The sequence below is a fragment of the Gorilla gorilla genome, chromosome 20 (genome assembly GCF_029281585.2).
Source record: "Gorilla gorilla gorilla isolate KB3781 chromosome 20, NHGRI_mGorGor1-v2.1_pri, whole genome shotgun sequence".
NCBI lineage: Eukaryota > Metazoa > Chordata > Mammalia > Primates > Hominidae > Gorilla > Gorilla gorilla.
Window position 1 is genome coordinate 21,167,273 of NC_073244.2, and position 20,799 is coordinate 21,188,071.

The 20,799-nt window shown below is 48.4% G+C and overlaps 1 protein-coding gene across 1 annotated transcript in view; it reads right to left on the minus strand.

Moving 5' to 3' along the window:
* Positions 1–20,799, minus strand: part of LOC129528916 (multidrug resistance-associated protein 1-like) — a 53,804-nt gene that overhangs the window by 6,566 nt on the left and 26,439 nt on the right. The window contains exon 2 of the mRNA XM_063701793.1: positions 1,581–1,745. Within this exon, the coding sequence (XP_063557863.1) occupies positions 1,581–1,745 (165 nt within the window). The remainder of the gene's footprint in view (positions 1–1,580; positions 1,746–20,799) is intronic.

Sequence of the window (20,799 nt, forward strand, 5' to 3'; positions counted from 1 at the left end):
TGGCATCCAGGCCGGCACGTGATGGTCTGTAACCAGCTTGCTACGCCCCGCTACCTCCAACAGGACTGTTTGTCTGGTCACCATGCTCCCCAGTGCCTGAACACTCAAGAGCTCAGCTCACAGCTCATCTCTAGCTGCAACTCCAGCGCACTGCACAAGAAAGCCCTCCACGACAACCATTCATTCAACCAGTATTTACTGAGGGCCCTCTACAGGTGGGATATGTTTCAAGGTGCATCCATTCTCAAATGATTCAGAAAAAATAAATTATAGCATGCATACAGAGAGAGAGAACAAAAGCTCATGATAAAACAAATGTAGCAGAAGATTAAAAAATCAGTGAATACGGGCCAGATTCATGCCTGTAATACCAGCACTTTGGGAGGCCGAGGCAGGAGGATCACTGGAAGCCAGGAGTTTGAAAACAGCCTGGGCAACAAGGCGAGACCCTGTCTCTACAAAAAATTGTTTTAAATTAGCCAGGCATGGTGGTGTATGCCTGCAGTCCCAGCTACCAGCTACTCAAAAAGCTGAGGCAGGAGGATGGCTTGAGCCAGGAGTTCAAGGTTGCAGTATGCTGTGATCATACCACTGCACTCCAGCCTGGGCAAAAGAGCAAGACCTTGTGTCAAAAAAAAAAAAAAAACAGGAAACAGTGACTATGAGTGATGGATAGAGAAAATCAGGCAGCAGTTCCTGGTATCATTATCGCAATTTTTTTTTTTTTTTTGAGAAGGAGTCTCGCTCTGTTGCACAGGCTAGAGTGCAGTGGCATGATCTCAGTTCGCTGCAACCTCTGCCTCCTGGGTTCAAGGGATCCTCCCACCTCAGCCTCCCAAGTAGCTAAGATTACAGGCACATGCCACCACACCCAGCTCATTTTTGTATTTTTAGTAGAGACAGGTTCACCATGTTGGTCAGGCTGGTCTCAAACTCCTGACCTGCCCGCCTTGGCCTCCCAAAGTGCTGGGATTACAGGCGTGAAACACCACACCTGGCCCATTATTGCAATTTTCCTGTAGCTTTAAATTATTTCAAAATAAAAGCCAACTTAAAAAAAAAATTAGGGGCCAGGCATGGTGGTTCACACTGAGCATCCCAGTACTTTGGGAGACCAAGGCAGGAGGACTGCTTGAGGCCAGGTGTTCAAGACCAGCCTGGGCAACACAGCAAGTCCCCCCTCTCTACAAAAAATAAATTAAAAATTGGCCAGAAAAAATCTATATAAATATATTTAATTAAATACAAAGGAGATCGCCTCAGTAAGAGGGGAAGAGCTGATAATCTCCCAGTAATGCCTTGAGAACAAGCCTATCATTCCTATTGCATAAACAGGGAAACTGAGGCTTGGGGAGGTTAAAAAATTTGCTCGAGGCCAAATACTAAGCGGCAGAGCAAAGATTTGTACCCATGTTTGTCTCCAGAGATCCAGTTTTCACCTCCCACATTATTCTTCTGCCTTCTAGAAGAAGGAACTTAGGGTCAACTAAGTAGAAGAGAAATGTCAGTTATCACCAACCACCACTCCCCATCCAGGTGCACCTTCCCACCCCCCACAACGAAACCCCCCGGTGACTTACAGTTTTGGTTTTGTTGAGAGGTGTCATCTGAATGTAGCCTCGGTCATGTCGGGAGAGATAGAGGAAGTAGAAGGGGAAACAGGCCCAGAGGTAAAAACAAGGCACCCACACGAGGAAGCACTTGGTGAAGTCCGGGTTGCTGGTATTCCACGTGACATTCCAGTCCTGCGAACACAAACACAGGCGAGGGGTCAGCAGGACACACCCCAGAGGACAGGAGCTCGCCTGGAGCATGAAACCAGCTGCCATGGGGTTTGAAGAAACAGACAAGGCTCCTATATATCCAAGGACCTCTCAGGATGAACACGCAAACTCAAAAGATCAGTAGCCAGAAAGACTGAGAAATGAGGAATAAGGGATAAAGGTACGTGGTGTCTTCTGCACTCCCACCTGAGCAACAGAGACCCTGTCTCGAAATAAATAAATAAAAATAAAGCTGTCTTAACAGGAGCATACAGGTCAGGTGCAGTGGCTCATGCCTGTAATCCCAGCACTTTGGGAGGCCAAGTGGGCAGACCACTTTAGGCCAGAAGTTCGAGACCAGCCTAGGCAAGATAGTGAGATGTTGCCTCTATGAAAAACACCAAAAATGGCTGAGCATGGAGCGTGCCTGTATTCCCAGCCACTCAGGAGGCTGAAGTGGGAGGACTGCCTGAGCCTGGAAGGCAGAAGTTGCAACGAGCTGAGATCATGCCACTGTACTACACCCTGGGCAACAGAGCAAGACCCTATCTCTCTCACACACACACACACACACACACAACAGTGCATACACACAAAAAAACCCACCAACAACAAAAAGGTATGTAGCATCTCATCTCACATTAACAGTCCCCAGAACCTGTGGCATGTCCCACTGTAGTATAAAAGATGGAGAGAGCCATTTAAAGGAACCCTGAAGGATATTCTCTTATAACCAAAGAACCCTGTGTCATCTAGATCACTCTGACCTTGTGAACTGAGGACTTTCTAACCATCTTCATTCATCATCATCACCTTCCCCACTATGACCATCACCACCACCAATATCACTGCCAACACCATCACCGCCATCACCATCACCACCACCATCATCACCATCACCACCATCACCGCCACCATCACCGCCACCGCCACCACCACCACCACCACCACCACGGATACCAACCAAACTGCAGTTCTGTGTGCCAGGCTTTATTCTAAGTACCTCATGTGTATTATCTCCTTTCATTCTGTAATTATTTTTATCATCTCCTTTTTCAGATGTGAAACTCAGGCACAGAAGGGTTAAATACTGTGTCCAGTATCACACAGCTGGTAAGCTCTGGAGCTGAATTCAAACTCAGGCAATGTTGTTCAAGTCTGCATTTTGCCACTGAGCTGTCCAGCCTTGGAAACAAATTTTGTTTCAATTACTTTTACTTAAAAAAAAAAAGCCTGTATTTTGTTAAAGAGCCATGCCAAATAGACAAATTCATAGATACATACATAAATAGATCAGAGGTACCTGCCCAAGAATAAACCTCCACCATCAGCTGTTCTGTAATGAACAATTTAAATTTTTTTTTTTTCTTTTTTTGAAATGAGGTCTTGCTCTGTTGCCCAGGCTGAAGTGTGGTGGTAAGATCACAGCTTCCTGTGCCTTGAACTTTGGGGCTCAAGCAGTCCTCCCACCTCTGCCTCCCAAGCAGCTATACTACAGGTGTGCACCACCATGCCCAGCTGAAGAATTTAAATTTAATTCAAGCCATAATCTGGCAACTGACTAAACAACTTTGGGAAGACTTACTACCCTTTTTGGGGTCTCAATTTCCTATCTCCACCACAATTCAATCGGATAAAATAAGAAGTACAAAATAGGTTTCCCCACCCACAGCTTGGCCCACAGATGGCTGCTTGTTATTGCTGTTGTTTTAGGCATACTTTTTGTTTTTAAAAAAATTAGATTAGATCCCAACATTTAAAATTTGATTTCCAGCTTTTTATTTTTATTTATTTTTTTTTCTTGACAGAGTCTTGCTTTGTCACCCAGACTGGAATGCAGTGGCATGATCTCAGCTCACTGCAATCTCTGCTTCTCGGGTTCAAGCGATTTCGGCTCACTGCAATCTCTGCTTCCCGGGTTCAAGTGATTCTCCTGCCTCAACCTCCTAAGTAGCTGGGACTGCGGTCACCCCGCCTCGCTAATTTTTTTGAATTTTTAGTAGAGACAAGGTTTTACCATATTGGCCAGTCTAGTCTCAAAGTCCTAAACCTCAGGTGATCTGCCAACCTCAGTCTCCCAAAGTGTTGGAATTACAGGCGTGAGCTACCACACCCGGTCTCTGGCATAACTTTAAAAATCAGAAAATCTTCTGGGCGCAGTGGCTCACGCCTGTCACCCCAGCACTTTGGGAGGCCGAGGCAGGAGGATCACGAGGTCAGGAGATCAAGACCATCCTGGCCAACATGGTAAAACCTCATCTCTACTAAAGTACAAAAAACTAGCCAGGCATGGTGGCGCATGCCTGTAGTCTCAGCTACTTGGGAGGCTGAGGCAGGTGAATCGCTTGAACCCGGGAGGCGGAGGTTGCAGTGAGCCAATATCATGTCACTGCACTCCAGCCTGGCAATAGAGCAAGACTGTGTCTCAAAAAAAAAAAAAAAAAATCAGAAAATCTGGTGGTGCTGGGCCCCATTCCTGTTACATGACCATCGGTAGGAGCTGCGAGGGGCCAGTCTTTAGATTAGGCCCAGTTGTCCATTTGGCTGCGGTCCCCAAAAAGCCCACTTCTCCCACAGCCTTCCCATCCTACCGGCCTATGCACCCTCCAAATAGCTCTGATTCCAACAGCCCTCCCACGATCACCTGAGACCCCCATGGAATGTCAAGGAACCCAGACCCTTACAGCTCCACACAGCTTTAAAGCCATATCAAAAAAAAAAAAGTTAAAAATGAGAAATGAGGGAAATAAGATCACTTCACTTAAAAAAAAAAGTGTCAATCTGATCAAAATATACATGTTCCAATAATTAAAGAGATCTAGTTATTAGGATGGGCGTGGTGGCTCATGCCTGCAATCCCAGCACTTTCGGAGGCCTAGGCAGGCAGTCAGGAGTCTGAGACAAGCCCGGCCAACATGGCAAGACCCCCCCCCCATAAAAACATAATTTTTATATTTTACTAAAAACAAAAATTAGCCGGGCAGGGTAGTGCATGTCCGTAATCCCACCTACTAGGGAGGCTCAGGCAGGAGAATCACCTGAACCCGGGAGGCAAAGGTTGCAGTGAGCTGAGATTGCACCACTGCACTCCAGCCTGGGCAACACAGTCTCCATCTCAAAAAAAAAAAAAAAAAAAAAAAAGTAAACCTTACAAGGCCAACACATACAAAGAGATTTAGCTAGGAAACATCAAGACACAAACCCTAAAAAGGACAAAGTTCACGTCTTTTTGGCCTGGCATATTTGGAACACAGCCTTGTAAAGAAGAAGTTGATCGTGGAGAAGGCATGACATCTCAAAGACTGATTATTTTAATTAATTTCATACTACTGTTAATTCCTGAGGTGATGGCTGAAAAAAGGATTAAACTGTTGGTGGTCATTATATACAGAACAGCTTCTGAGCAGTTGCCAGTAAAAGCTCATTCCAAAGGAATGTGCCCTGCTAGAAAGAAAACAATACCAAGACTTGACATACGCAGTTATGTATACAAGAGACATAGTTCCAATGTTAAACATTTAATTGACCTGATCCTAGCCCCAAATTATTCCTTGCCAGGACTATTGCAATTGCTTCCTAAGTCTTCACTGCCTCCAGCCTCTCCTTGTCCTACTGAGTCGTCCCCGCTACAGCCAGTGCTCCCCACCACAGTCAGTGTTCCCCACCACAGCCAGTCCTCCCCATCATAGCCACAGAATTATCTATGTACACATCCATATGTATACCCATGGATATATTTATCACCCAACCATGAACCCATCCATCCATCCATCCATCCACCCACCCACCCACCAATGCATCCATCCACCCACCTACCTACTCACCAATTCATCCATCCACCCCCCAACCAATTCATCCATTCAGCTACCCACCTACCAATTCATCCACCCATCCACCCACCCACCAATTCATTCATCCATCCACCTACCCATCCACCCTACCCACCTACCAATTCATTCACCCATCCATCCATCCACCCACCCACCAGTTCATCCATCCATCCACCCACCCACCAATTCATTTATCCATCCACCTACCCATCCACCAATTCACCCATCCACCCTACCCACCTACCAATTCATTCACCCATCAATCCATCCATCCACCCACCTACCAATTCATCCACCCATCCACCAACCCACCAATTCATTCATCCATGCACCTACCCATCCACTAATTCACCCATCCACCCTACCCACCCACCAATTCATTCACCCATCAATCCATCCATCCACCCACCTACCAATTCATCCACCCATCCACCAACACACCAGTTCATTCATCCATCCACCTACCCATCCACCAATTCATCCATCCACCCTACCCACCTACCAATTCATTCACCCATCAATCCATCTACCCACCCAACAGTTCATCCATCCATCCACCAACCAATCCATCCACCTGTCTATGTATCCATCTACCCAACCAACTATCCATCCATGCATCCACCCATGTCTCCCTCTCTTTATAATTATTTTTAATAGGTAATATATTTGTGTGCTAAAACTCTTTCAAATTACTCAAAAAGGTATACAGTGAAAAATATGTCTTTCTCCCCAAATTAACAGCCCCCCATTCCTACCCTACAGGCAAGCTACCATTGCTAACATCTTACATTCTTCCAGATATATTCCAAATACGACCTATTTTGTTGCCGCAAAAGGCACTACGATACTCCATTCTATACCTTGCTTTTTTTTACTTAGCTAATATTAAAAACTGGACTTTTTTTTTTTTTTTTTTTTTTGAGACAAGGTCTCACTCTGTTGCCCAGGCTGGAATGCAGTGGTGCAATCACAGCTCACTGCAGCCTCAACCTCTCAGGCTCCAGCAATCCTCCCACCTCAGCCTCCTGAGCAGCTAGGACCACAGGCACACACCACCATGCCCAGCTAATTTTGTATTTTTAGTAGAAATGCGGTTTTGCCATGTTGCTCAGGCTGGTCTCAAAGTCCTGAGCTCAAGCGATCCACTCGCCTTGGCCACCCAAAATGCTGGCATCACAGGTGTCAACCACCGCACACAGCCTTTGGAAACTGATCTTTATCACTAACATAGATGTGTTTTATTCTTCATATTTCTTTTGAACAAAGAGGTAAAAGGGACAAGTCTTCTCATTCCATTCCCTATGCCCCTCCCCTCAGTTCCTCTCTCTAGAGGCAATGATCATGGGTTGCTTATGTCTTCTTTCAGAAAATATTTTATACAAAAATAACTAAATATATATCTTCTGTTATCAAATGGAAGGAAGCATACATTACATAATGTTCTGTACTTTGCTTTTTTCTCTTAATCACAGATTTTAAAGATCATCCCGCAGTATACATGAACAGTTTCCTCACTCTTTGTTACGGCTGCTTTGTATTCTATTGTAGGGATGAACTTGACTTCCATCGGTCTCCTGGGGACTTGGCATTGGTGTTGCTCTTACAAACAATGCAGCATTGAATAAACAGCTTGGTAGGAGCCTTATTTCACACTCAAGCAAGAGTGTTGATAAGATCACTTTCTCTGCCAGGTGTGGTGGCTCCCATCTGTAACTCCAGCATTTTGGGAGGCCCAGGTGGGAGGATGCCATGAGCCCAGGAGTTTGAAACCACCCTGGGCAACATAATGAGACTCTGTCTCACATATATATAAACTTTCAAAAAAGGAACCTGCCAGGTCAAAGGGTGCCTACAGTAACATTTAGACAGACACTGCCCTCCAAATGGGGAACATCAATTCATACCCCAGCTGATAAGGTACAAAGGCAATTACTTCACAAAGCACAGCAGATAACAAGTTTCTGACCTCTGCCAATCTGAGGTGAAAAATATCTCTCTGTAGTTTAAGTTCCTTTTCTCTTTATCATGAGTAAAACTGAGGGTCTTTCCATATGGATTTAAAAGCAATCACGCTTTCCTGCTAAGAGGAAGATTCATAGACTTAGATATTTGCATTAATAAATAGGGCAGATCTAATGGCCTTCTCTCTTCTGCTGGGAAACAACTTCCCATGGCTCCCTATTGGCTTTTAAGAACCAACCCTGGCTGGACGCGGTGGCTCACGCTTGTAATCCCAGCACTTTGGGAGGCCGAGGCGGGTGGATCACGAGGTCAGCAGATCGAGACCACAGTGAAACCCCGTCTCTACTAAAAATACAAAAAATTAGCCGGGCGTGGTGGCGGGCGCCTGTAGTCCCAGCTACTTGGAGAGGCTGAGGCAGGAGAATGGCGTGCACCCGGGAGGCAGAGCTTACAGTGAGCCGAGATCGCGCCACTGCACTCCAGCCTGGGCGACAAAGCGAGACTCCATCTCAAAAAAATAAAAAATAAAAAAAATAACCAACCCTTGCAGTGATCCATGAGGCCTTCCTTCTACATTCAAGTCCCATCTACTTCTCCTACAATTTCTCCCACCGTGTTCCCCACATGTGCCAACTCAGGCATTTACTTAAAGAAGTATTTACCAAGCTTGTTGTCAGATAATGTTCTAGACACTGTTGCAGGCACTGGAGATTCTGAAAGGCTGTGGTTCCTGCCTTCAAGGCATTCCCCAACTGCTGGTCAAATAAATGGTTTCTTCAGTCACCTCTTGCTAGATCCTCTCTCTGCAATGTCTTTCTGTCCTAACAAACTCCCATTCATCCTTCAAAATCCAACTCAGGTACCTCATTTAAAAAGCTTCCTCCACACTCCCCAAACAACCTGCCCCCAACCTGTGCAATGATCTTCTTACTTGTCCACCGTCAATTTCCTCCTTTGTTTTGGTTTTGTTACTGTTGTTTTGGTTATTAAGTAGTAATCTGGCTAGGCACAGTAGTTTGCACTTGTAACCTCAGCATTTTGGGAGGCCAAGGCAGGAGGATCACTTGAGCCCAGGAGTTCAAGACCAGCCTGGGAAACATAATGACACCCTCTTTTTTAATACAATAATTTAAAATTATTTTGAAAAAATTTAACAATTAAACAACAATCCATCTAGGTAGAGACTAGCTATGACCACTCACTTCCTAATTGAGCAGATGTAGATTCAAATTCAGGCCTTAACCCCATGTGAACTTGGGCAAGTCACTTAATTTCTCCAAGCTTTAGTCTCCTGATAAGTAAAAAGAGTCAGAAAAGCTGGACACGGTGGCTCACGCCTGTAATCCCGGCACTTTGGGAGGCCGACACAGGTGGATCGCTTGAGCCCAGGAGTTCAAAACCAGCCTGGACAACATGGCGAAACCCGTCTCTACTAAAAACACAAAAATTAGCCAGGCATGGTGAACTCGCCTATAATCCCAGCTACTCAGTGGGCTGAAGCAGGAGATCACCTGAGCCTTGGAAGGTAGACACTGCAGTGAGATATAATCACACCATTGCACTCCAACCTGGGCAACAGAGTGAGAACCTGCTTCAAAAAAAACGAAGGCCAGGCGCGGTGGCTCACGCCTGTAATCCCAACACTTTGGGAGACCGAGGCGGGCAGATCACGAGATCAGGAGTTCAAGACCATCCTGGCCAATATGGTGAAACTCCGTCTGTACTAAAAAATACAAAAATTAGCCAGGCATGGTGGCACACACCTGTAGTCCCAGCTACTCGGGAGGCTGAGGCAGAAGAATCACTTGAACCTGGGAAGCGGAGGTTTCAGCGAGCCCAGATCATGCCACTGCACTCCAGCCTGGCGACAAAGCGAGACTCAGGCAGAAAGAAAAGAAAAGAAAAAAGAGAGAGAGAGAGAGAGAGAGACGAGAGAGAGACGAGAGAGAGAGACAGAGAGACAGAGAGAGACAGAGAGAGACAGAAAGAAAGAAAGAGGCTGGGCACAGAGGCTCACACATTTAATCCCAGCAATTTGGGAGACCGAAATGGGAGGACAGCTGGAGCCCAGGAATTCTAGACCAGCCTGGGCAACACAGTGAGACCCCATTTCTTTTTTATTCTTTTTCTATTTTTTTTTTTCTTTTGAGACAGAGTTTCACTCTTGTTGCCCAGGCTGGAGTGCAATGGAGAGATTTCAGCTCACCGCAACCTCTGCCTCCCGGGTTCAAACGATTCTCCTGCCTCAGCTTCCCGAGTAGCTGGGACTATAGGTGCCTGCCACCACGCCTGGCTAATCTTGTATTTTTAGTAGAGATGGGGTTTCTCCATGTTGGTCAGGCTGTCCTGGAACTCCCAACCTCAGGTGATCTGCCCACCTCAGCCTCCCAAAGTGCTGGGACTACAGGCGTGAGCCATCGCACCCAGCAAGACCCCATTTCTTTAAAAAAAAATTTTGGGCTGGGCACAGTGGCTCACGCCTCTAATCCCAGCACTTCGGGAGGCCAAGGTGGGAGAATCATGAGGTTAGGAGACGGAGACCATCCTGGCTAACACGGTGAAACCCTGTCTCTACTAAAAATATTAAAAAACAAATTAGCCGGGTGTGGTGGCGGGCACCTGTAGTCCCAGCTACTCGGGAGGTTGAGGCAGGAGAATGGCATGAACCCAGAAGGCGGAGCTTGCAGTGAGCCGAGATCGCAGCACTGCATTCCAGCCTGGGAGACAGAGCGAGACTCCGTCTCAAAGAAAAATAAAAAATTTTTTTAAATTTTTTTAGAAGTCAGGAAAACACATCATTTGGAAGAGTTCTGGAGAGGATTCAATGGGACAATGTGTGACAGGTGCTGATACAGCCTAGAGACAATAAACCATAGTAGCAGATACTAATAGTTGATAATAATCACCACTGCCACCACCACTGTATTGCCCAGAGATAAGAAGTTTAAAGGACAAAGAAAAGTTGTCCTTTCAAGCAAGAAAGTAAGCTACAGAAGAAACCAGAGAGCATTTAAGGGCACCGGAACTCCAGGGAAGGAGAGGTCAGGAAACGCTGAGCAAAGGAAGGTGTTTCCCCTGCAGAAAGCAAATTGAAGAGCACACGCTAGCTTCCTGCTCAGAGCCAGATGGCCAGCCCAGACCCAAAGGGCGGCTGTGGGAGGGAGCGGACGGAAGGGAAGGAAGGCATGACGAGAGGAAATCTGACTCTGACCATGAACTATGACTGTTACAGAAAGCAGCCAACACGGGTCACCCCTGCCATCCACCCCCACATCACCTCCATCACAGCCCCTACAGCGGCCAACAGCATAGGTCACAAAACTAAGATCATCTGAGGACCAGGCACAGTGGCTCACGCCTGTAAACCCAGCACTTTGGGAGGCTGAGGCAGGAGGATTGCTTGAGCTCAGGAGTTCAAGAAAAGCCTGGGCAACAAAGTAAGACCCTGTCTTCACAAAAAAAATTTAAAAAATTATCCAGGCGTGGTAGTGCAGGCCTGTAGTCCCACCTACTCAGAAGGCTGAAGTGGGAGGATCTTTTGAGCCTAGGGGCTTGAGGCTGCAGTGAGCTTTGATCGTCCCACTGCACTCCAGCCTGGGTGACAGAGTAAGAGACTGTCTCAAAGAAACAAAGTATCGGGGCTGGGCGCAGTGGGTCACACCTGAAATCCCAGCACTTTGGGAGGCTGAGGAGGGCAGATCACTTGAGGCCAGGAGTTTAAGACCAGCCTGGCCAACATAGTGAAACCCCATCTCTACTGAAAAAAAAAATACAAAAACATTAGCCAGCCATGGTGGCAAATGCCTGTAATCCCAGCTAGTCGGGCAGCTGAGGCACAGGAATCGCTTAAACCCAGGAGGTGGAGGTTGCAGTGAGCAGAGATCAGGTCATTGTCCTCCAGCCTGGATGACAGAGCGAGACTCTGTCTCAGAAAAAACAAACAAAAAAAAAGTATCGAGGCCTCCTCGATGTTCCTTACCGGCAGGGACCCTAATGTGTCCTTCTTTACTTTAACAACTCCAGGACGTAAGAAGTGCGACTCTCACTACTGGAGGCTTCTGGGAAAAATGGTGAATAATGGGCAATACCTAAAGGCTCAAGGAAGGGACGATTCCCTGGCAGTCTGCAGGCCACTTGCTTTTCCCAACTCAAAGAATCACAGCTACCCGAGGCTGCTTCCTAATCTAGGGAAATCCAGCCAGGCCCACCACGCTCTGAGCAGAATCAGAAGGACCCAACTCTCCAGACACACAATTCAGCCACAAGAGATGAGTCCTGAACACGGTCACCGGTCACTGCACTGGCCCAGGCCCTGCCCTTTGGGGAACCTGGCCCACAGAAATCTTGACAGAGAAAGCGCAAGTCGGCTGGGTGCGGTGGCTCATGCCTATAATCCTAGCACTTTCGGAGGCCAAGGCAGGTGGATCATGAGGTCAGGAGATCAAGACCATCCTGGCTAACATGGTGAAGCCCCGTCTCTACTAAAAATACAAAAAAATTCACCAGGCGTGGTGGCACAGGCCTGAGTCCCGGCTACGTGAGAGGCTGAGGCAGGAGAATCGCTTGAACCCAGGAGGCAGAGGTTGCAGTGAGCCGAGATTGCACCACTGCACTCCAGCCTGGGCGATAGAGCGAGACTCCGTCTCAAAAAAAAAAAAAAAAAAGAGAAAGCGCATGTCCTCCCCAGCTCCCGGCTCCCTCCAACAGAGGCTTCTCCTTGCTGGACACTTCACCAGCTTGATCAAGTTGTGTCTCCATGCCCTCAGCCCTGACACTCAAGGAGTTGGGGACCCCGTCCAAGTCCGAGTGGCCCCTGACCTTTGTGTGTTCATAAAATTCCTGTTGCATAGCATCATGTTTTCTGGGCTGAATGATGATGACTAAGGCACTAGGCATTGATCTAAGTCTTCCCATACAAGATCCTGGTGCCGATCTCCTTTCTGTACATGACCCTGGCCTTGACCTGCCTTCCTGGTTCAGCCCTGATTATCATGGAAGTCCTCGTGCACCGGGCAGCTCACTAACTTTGCCCTACACCCTTACTGCTCCCATCTGGATGGCACAGGTTCTGGACGGATGCTCCAACAGGGCCTGCAGGGATAAGGCAAGCAGGCCTGCAGGGATAACGCATGCAGCCCTGCCAGGGACCCAGCCAGCCAACTCCAGGACAGGAGGGAAGGCCACAGAGAGGATGGGGCAGACAACAGGCAGAAAAAGTGATTATGAATCTCAACTGCCACTGATGGAGGTAATGAGGACCTACTGTGTACCACAAGTTCCACTGAGGCCTGAGCATCCACTCCCAATTCAACCATCTCAATAACTCACAACCAGCTGGGTGCAGTGGCTCATGCCTATATTTCCCAGCACTTGAGGAGGCAGAGGCAGGAGGATAGTTTGAGGCCAGGAATTTCAGATCAGCTTGGGCAACACAGTGAGACTGTATCTCTACAAAAAAATTTAAAAACTTAGCTGGCCGGGTGGAGGGGTTCACGCCTGTAATCCCAGCACTTTGGGAGGCTGAGGCGGGCGGATCATGAGGTCAGGAGTTCAAGACCAGCCTGGCCAACATAGTGAAACCCTCTCTGCACTAAATGTACAAAAATTAGCCAGGCATGGTGGCGTGCGCCTGTAGTCCCAGCTACTCAGGAGGCTGAGACAGGAGAATCGCTTGAACCCAGGAGGTGGAGGTTGTGGTGAGCCGAGATCATGCCACTGCACTCCAGCCTGGACAAAAGAGTGAGACTGCATCTCAAAAAAAAAAAAAAAGAAAAAAAAAACTTAGCTGGGCGTGGTGGTGCACACCTGTAATCCCAACACTTTGGGGGACCGAGGCAGGAGGATCGCTTAAGCCCAGGAGTTCGAGACCAGAGGTGGCAATGGAGTGAGACTCCTCACCTTCTACAAATAAAAAAATTTAAAAGTAGCCAGATGTGATGACGTTTGCCTTTAGTCCCAGCTACTCAAGAGGCTGACGAAGGAGGATCCCTTGAGCCCAGAAGTTCGAGGCTGCAGTGAGCTATGACTGCACCACCGAACTCCAGCCTAGGTGAAAGATTGAGACCCTGTCTCAAAAATAAATAAATAAGTAACTTGCAACAGTCGGGTTCCTACTGCTCAGTGGACATTTATCAGGGACTACTATCATGGGCCAAGGTCATGTGGAAGTAAAATAAAGTCTCCACTCTCACACAATTTCACTGTATGGAAAGAGGCCAAAACTACCAACAGCTAAAAAAACAACTCTATGTATGCCCAACGGGAGCAAATGGCTTGAAGAAGAAGAAAGTGGGTGAAGCATAATGGTGGGTGGGCAGGTGCTAGTTCTTTATCAGGTAGACAGAAAGGGCCTCTGAGCCAAGATGACATTTCAGCAAAGGGCGAAAAGCAATGAAGAAACCTGTGCCGCCTTCTTCTGTCTATAGAAAGAGTAAGAGGGAAGATTCATTAGCTGCATCAGCCAAGCACCACCCTCACACACAACTCTAGGACTCAGGTACTATAACGTAACCCATTTTACAGATACAGAACCAGGCCTGGTCATATATAACCTGCAAGCAGCATACACAGTCAGGAATTTGATGTTTTGTTTGTTTTTTGAGACGGAGTTTCGCTCTTGTTGCCCAGGCTGGAGTGCAATGGTATGGTCTCAGCTCACTGCAACCTCCACCTCCCGAGTTCAAGTAATTCTCCTGCCTCAGCCTCGCAAGTAGCTGGGATTACAGGCGCCCACTACCACGCCTGGCTAATTTTTGCATTTTTAGTACAGACGGGGTTTCACCATGTTGGCCAGGCTGTTGTCACATTTGTGACCTCATGATCTGCCCAAATCCCAGCTACTAGGGAGGCTGAGGCAGGAGAATTGCTTGAACCCAGGAGGCGGAGGTTGCAGTGAGTCAAAATCACACCACTGCACTCCAGCCTGGGCAACAGAGCAAGACTTCATATCGCAAAAAAAAGAAAAGAAAAAAAGAAAGAAAAAAAGCTAATTAATCTGCAGGGGGTAGGCCTGAAACCAGGGAGAGGAAGGCAACTACTATTTTTTGTTTTATTATCTTTCGTACTGTTTGAATTTTCTCCTCTGCATGATTTCTAAAATAATAATAAGAAAGCTTGTTCGCACTTCAAATAAATAAATAGCAGCAGGAATTGAAGGGTAGGACATTTCTAAATGCTGAGTTGGAAACAAAGAGAAAGCATGTATTTATTGGGTGCCAATAATAACAGCCAGAGTGACCACGCCAGGCACAGTGATTAAGTGCTTCCCAAGCACAGTCCATTTAAGCTTTCCAACAGCCCTACAAAGTCAGGACTATTAAAACTCTCCCCTTTCCTGGCAAGGGCTCTGAGGTCCAGAGAGTTTATGTAAATTGCTTGGGCTCGTCAACCTAGAAGAAACAGGGCCAGGATTTGAACCCACTGAGAGTCTGACACTGAGATCCACCACCTCTAAACCACGTGCTTGAACTCTAAGGCCTTTTGGTTTGTTTGGTTGGCTGGTTTTGTTTTTTGAGACAGGGTCTCACTCTGTTGCCCAGGCTTGAGTACACTGCCACCATCACAGCTCACTGCAGCCTCGATCTCCTGGGCTCCAGCAATCCTCCTGCCTCAGCCTCCCAAGTAGCTGGGACTACCTGGCACGCATCACCATGCCTGGCTAATTTTTGTATCTTTTGTAGATTCAGGGTTTTACCATGTCGCCCAGGCTGGTCTTGAACTAAAACAGTCTGCCCGCCTCGGCCTCCCAGAGTGCCGGGATTAGAGGTGTGAGCCACCATGCCCGGCCAGAATTCTAAGGTGTTTGCAAGGTACATGGCAGACAGATGGAGCCTGAGATCGCTTGGAGGTAAGATCTCCAGGGCCGGAGATCAAGTGAATGGCCTCAGGCCTCACAGATTCCAAATTCATCTCTCCAGAGCAGAGAAGCAAGATTTTGACTCAGACATGGAAACATTCTACAACTCCTCCCACCCACCCACCCCCGCATGTGAGCAGTGCAGGGTAGTGGTTAACAATACAAGGTTTGGGGTCTAGGTTCCCGTCTCCACCACTTACAGATGTGTGCCCTCAAGCAGGGCTTCTTCAACCTCAGAACCGCTGATATTTGAGCCCAAGTAATTCTTGGTTGTGGGGGGCCATCCTGTGCATTGTAAGATACTGAGTGGCGTCGCTGGCCTCTGCCACTAGATGATAGTAGCACTCCCCACCTCCTCAAGTTATGACAATCAAAACTGTCTCTAGACATTGCCAAATATCTCCAGAGAGGCAAAAATCATCCCCGCTGCCCTAAAGCAAGTCAGTTCACCTCACCAGGCCTTGATTTCTTCATCTGTGAAATGGGACTAATTCTAGAACCCACCTATTACAGAGTTTAGAGAGTTATCAGGAGGGTTCAATCAGGTGACCCAAGTGCCAGGTTGCAGGAGCTGGTGTTCCCGGCAGCCAAGAGACGGGTTAACACACATAAGTGCAGGGTTCCTGTCATGCATGCATTCATTCAATCTATCATTCGATGACTGTTTATTGAGCACCTACTATATGCCTAGACCTGGGCTAGTCACAGGCATGGGAGAAAATCAGAAACGATATCTCTGTCCTCTTAAGACTCATAGTCCATCAAAGATGAAAGCTCACAGATAAGAACATAATGACAAAGAGCAGTACCTGCTGTGAAGGAAAGAGCAGGGGTGTCAGGACAGGAAGCACCAGAGTGGCGGTCTGGGCAGATGACATCCCAGCGGACTGGAAGGGTCAGGAAGAGCTGGCTGTGCAAAGATCTTGGGAAGCACATACCAGGCAGAAAGATGGCACAGGCAAAGTCCACAGTGGGGTGGGGTCGGGGGAGGATATGGCTGCAGCAATGAGCCAGGACCCAAGATTGGGCGGGAGAAGTCACCAAAGGCCACCACATAGCCAATCCTGGGGGCATGGTACAGAGCATGGATTTTTTGTTCTAATTCTCACAGGAGGCCCTGGGAGTGCATTAAGCAGGGGCATGGCATCGCCTAATTCACAGATTAAGACAGTGGTCCCTGGCCAGGCACAGTGGCTCACGCCTGTAATCCCAGCACTTTGGGAGGCCGAGGCGGGAGGATCACCCCAGGTTAGGAGTTTGAGAGCAGCCTGGCCAACATGGTAAAACCCCATCTCTACTAAAAATACAAAAATTAGCCGGGCACAGTGACACGTGCCTGTAATCCCAGCTACCCAGGAGGCTGAGGCAGGAGAATCGCTGGAACCTGGGAGGCAGAGGCTGCAGTGAGCCGAGATTGTGCCACTGCACTCCAGCCTGGGCAACAGAGCAAGAATCCATCTCAAAAGGAAAAAAGACAGCCATCCCCTTCTTGGCAGCAAGGATGGGTTTTGTGGAAGACGATTTTTCACAGACAGGGTAGGGGATGATTCGAGTGCATTACATTTATTGGGCACTTTACTTCTATGATTACATTGTAATATATAATGAAATAATTATACAACTCACCATTATGTAGAATCAGTGGGAGCCCTGAGTTTGTTTTCCTGCAACTAGATGGTCCCATCTCAGGGGTGATGGGAGACAGTGACAGATCATCAGGCACTGGATTCTCAAAAGAAGCACACAGCCTGGATCCCTCGCACACACAGTTCACAGCAGGGTTCGCGCTCCTATGAGAATCTAATGCCACAGGTGATCTGACAGGAGGCAGAGCTCAGGCGGTGATGCGAAAGATGGGGAGCGGCTGTAAATACAGATGAAGTCTCACACGCTCGCCTGCCGCTCACCTCCTGCTGTGCGGCCTGTGGCCTGGTTCCTAACAGGGCATGTATGAACTGGTGCCAGTCCGCGCTCTGGGGATTGGGGACCCCTGTATTAAGAGACCCTAGGAGAAGATCCTAGGGGAGATGGGCAAGGAGGCTGCAGCCATTGTCAAGGCAACGAAAGGGGTGACAGAGAAGCGTGGTTCAAGGCCACTGCTGAGTCTGCGTGTATGGCCTTAGCACATTTACTTCTCCCCGTAACCCTAGGAGAAAGGTGAAGACCAGCAAGGTGAAGGAACAGCCCATAAGTGGGAATGCAAGGATGTCTGACTTAGATTCCATCCCGAGACGGGCACAGTGAGTACCAGGTGCTGCTTTGTAACACTGCAGAGTCTACATTCACTGATCCACCTAATGAATGTTGATGGCCCTGCAGCTCTGCCCGCAGTGGGGGTCCTGCTTGGTGACACCAAGCTCTGTCCTGAAGCCCCCAGAAGAGCCGAGAGGTGCCGTCCTTGCGGAACTTCACTCAACCCTGAGCTCGCTGGGGCTACTCTTCTTTTGCAGAACAAGCCCTGCACTTTTCATGTATATTGCAAGAATGAAAGGGGTCTGGAGTGGCGCTCTGTTTTGCCAATGGAAAATTAAGAAAAGGGAAAGAAGAGAAATAAGATTCACCCCACCACATACTCATAGCCCCCCACACCCCCCCCCCCACACACACACAAAGCTTCCCTGCGATTTAGAGGCACAGGTGGCCCTAGACCCTGAGGCACGAAAATTCCACTCCCTTGAGCTGGACGCTAAATGCCAGGAGGCACTAGCACTGCTGAACTAGAGACGACAGCAGTGATCTCCTAATCTCAGCCACACATGGGCCCTGAAGAGATATCTGCACTCCCGTGTTCACTGGAGCGTCACTCACAACAACTAGGCTGCAGAGGGGTAGCTCAGAAGCCAAGGGAAGTTGAGAAAAGGAGTGCAACAGGCCCATGGTTAGGTCAGGGCACCCGCTGGGCTTCTGAACATTAATCCTGTTTAGAGAGACAGCAAGTGGCCTTCATTTCCCCACCGCAGTCCTGAAAAGATCTGGAAAAAGGCTAAAGTCTCTCAGCCCCGACACAGCAGGAGGCAAGCACGGCTGGCAGGGGCATGGGGTGAGAGGAAGGTGGCTAGAGCCAGCATCGCGTGGGCGGTGACGCGCCCTGGCATGCTGCTGGCTGGGCTGCACCCCGCCCTGCCCCCTAACTCAGCAGAGCTAAGAATAAAGCCCAGTAACATCACAGGGGCAATTTCCAGACTTATCCCCATCACCCAGGAAGGCAGGGGCACGGCCATCCTTGCTCTATCCAGGCGGGTACCACAAATCCTCACGTCCAAGACACAGAACTGAACACAGTTACATGCAAAACTAATTCTTTTTTTTTTTTTCCCTTTTGAGACAGAGCCTTGCTCTGTCTCCTCGGCTGGAGTGTAATGGCGTGATTATAGCTCATTACAGCTTTGAACTCCCAGGCTCAAGTGATCCTCCCGCCTCAGCCTCTCAAGTAGCTGGGACTAGAGGTACACACCACCAAGCCTGGTTAATTTTTGTATTTCTTTCCAGAGATGGGGTCTTGCTATGTTGCCCAGTCTGGCCTCAAACTCCTGGGGCTCAAATGATCCTCCCACCTAGGGCTCCCAAAGTGCTGGATGAGCCACTGTGCCCAGTCCTAAGAATCCTGTCTTAACAGTGCTTCGGTGCTGTTAAGCACTGAAAAGAAAGGAGAGGTCAGGCTGCCCATCAGTGCCCAAATGTCAGCAGCAAGCATCTTGTTCCAACCTGCTTTCACGCCCACTCTCCCAAGCACCACGAGGCCTCTCGTGGAAGGCCCATCCTATGAAGCTGACACTCACCCTCGTTTTCTCCATCCAACCCTGGCTATCTTTGCAAGGTTGCTCCCCAGCCACTTCCTCTCCTCTTATCAGACTCTCATGCTTCACCAAATAAATCCCTTAGTCATGTTCCAGGGTCTTGTGAGGGGTCAAGCATGTGCTGGGCATAGGGATACGTCTGGGGACATTGCAGTAACAGGACAGACAGCATTCATCCATTTACAGAGCATGGTTCCTAGGGCTGAGGGCCCAGTAGTGAACAATAGGGACCAAGGGCCGGCCCTCCTGGAGCTGACAGCCTAAAGAGAAGAGACAGATGGTTTAGAAAGGAGAGGATATGAAGACATGTGTGATGAAAAGGACTCAGAGAAGAGGCCAAGCCTTGCTGAGGACGGGTATTTAAATACAGGATTGAGCCAGGCACAGTGGCTCACGCCTATAATCCCAGCACTTTGGGAGGCCAAGACAAGTGGATCACTTGAGGCCAGGAGTTCAAGACCAGCCTGGCCAACATAGCGTGGTAGTGCATGCCTGTAATCCCAGCTACTCAGGAGGCTGAGGCACGAGAATCCCTTGAACCTGGGTGGTGGAGGTTGCAGTGAGCTGCGATCACACCACTGCACTCCAGCCTGGGTGACAGAGCGAGACTCCATCTCAATTAAAAATAAATAAACAAATACAGGATGGAAGGAAACAGGGGAGTAAACCAAATGGCCATCTGGAGGAAGGGCACACCAAGCAGCGAAAACAGCCAGTGCAAAGGTCCTGAGGTCAGACCAGGCCTGGCATTTCTGAGAAACACAGAGAGGCCAACAGGTCTGAAGAATAACAAGCAGTGAAGACAGCGAGGAAGGCAGAAGGCAGGGAGGAGACAGTCAGTGCGGGACGCACAGGCCACCGCAGGCATTTTGACTTTCAAGCAGGGTGACCTGAGGAGCATGGAGTTGATGTGCCGTGATCTATGTTTCAACACCATGGTTCTCAAGTGGGGGCAAGTTTGTCACTCAGGGGACATGTGACAACATTTGGAAACATCCTGGCTTTTCACAACTTAGGAAGAGGGTAGCGCTATTGGCACTTTGTGGAGAGGCCAGGGATACTGCTTAATGGCCACAATGCACAGGACAGCCCCCACGACGGGAAATATCTGGCCCCAAATGTCAACAGTGCCAAAGCTAAGCAGCCCTGTTTGAACAGAATCCCTCCCTGAGCAAGCTTCTAGTCCACATCCCCAACACACCCCTCGTCAGGCAGATGGGGCTTCAGCTCCTCACCCTGTAATACTAGGCCAGCAACTAAACCTCAGTTTCCGCATCTGTAAAATGGGAATACTAACATTATGCAAATAAGCACTTTGTTAAACATGAGCCAGAGCACACAGTAGGTGCTCAATAAATACCACTACTAGTAAAACTTCCAGATCCACTTCTTGCTATAATATCCCTCCACATTCTCTCTTTTTCTGACACAGGGTCTCGTTTTGTTGCCCAGACTGGACTGCAGTGCCATGATCTCAGCTCACTGAAACCTCCACCTTCTGGGCTCAAGTGATCCTCCCGCCTCAGCCTCCTGAGTAGCTGGGACTACAGACACACACTATCACACCCAGGTAATTTTTGTATTTTTAGGAG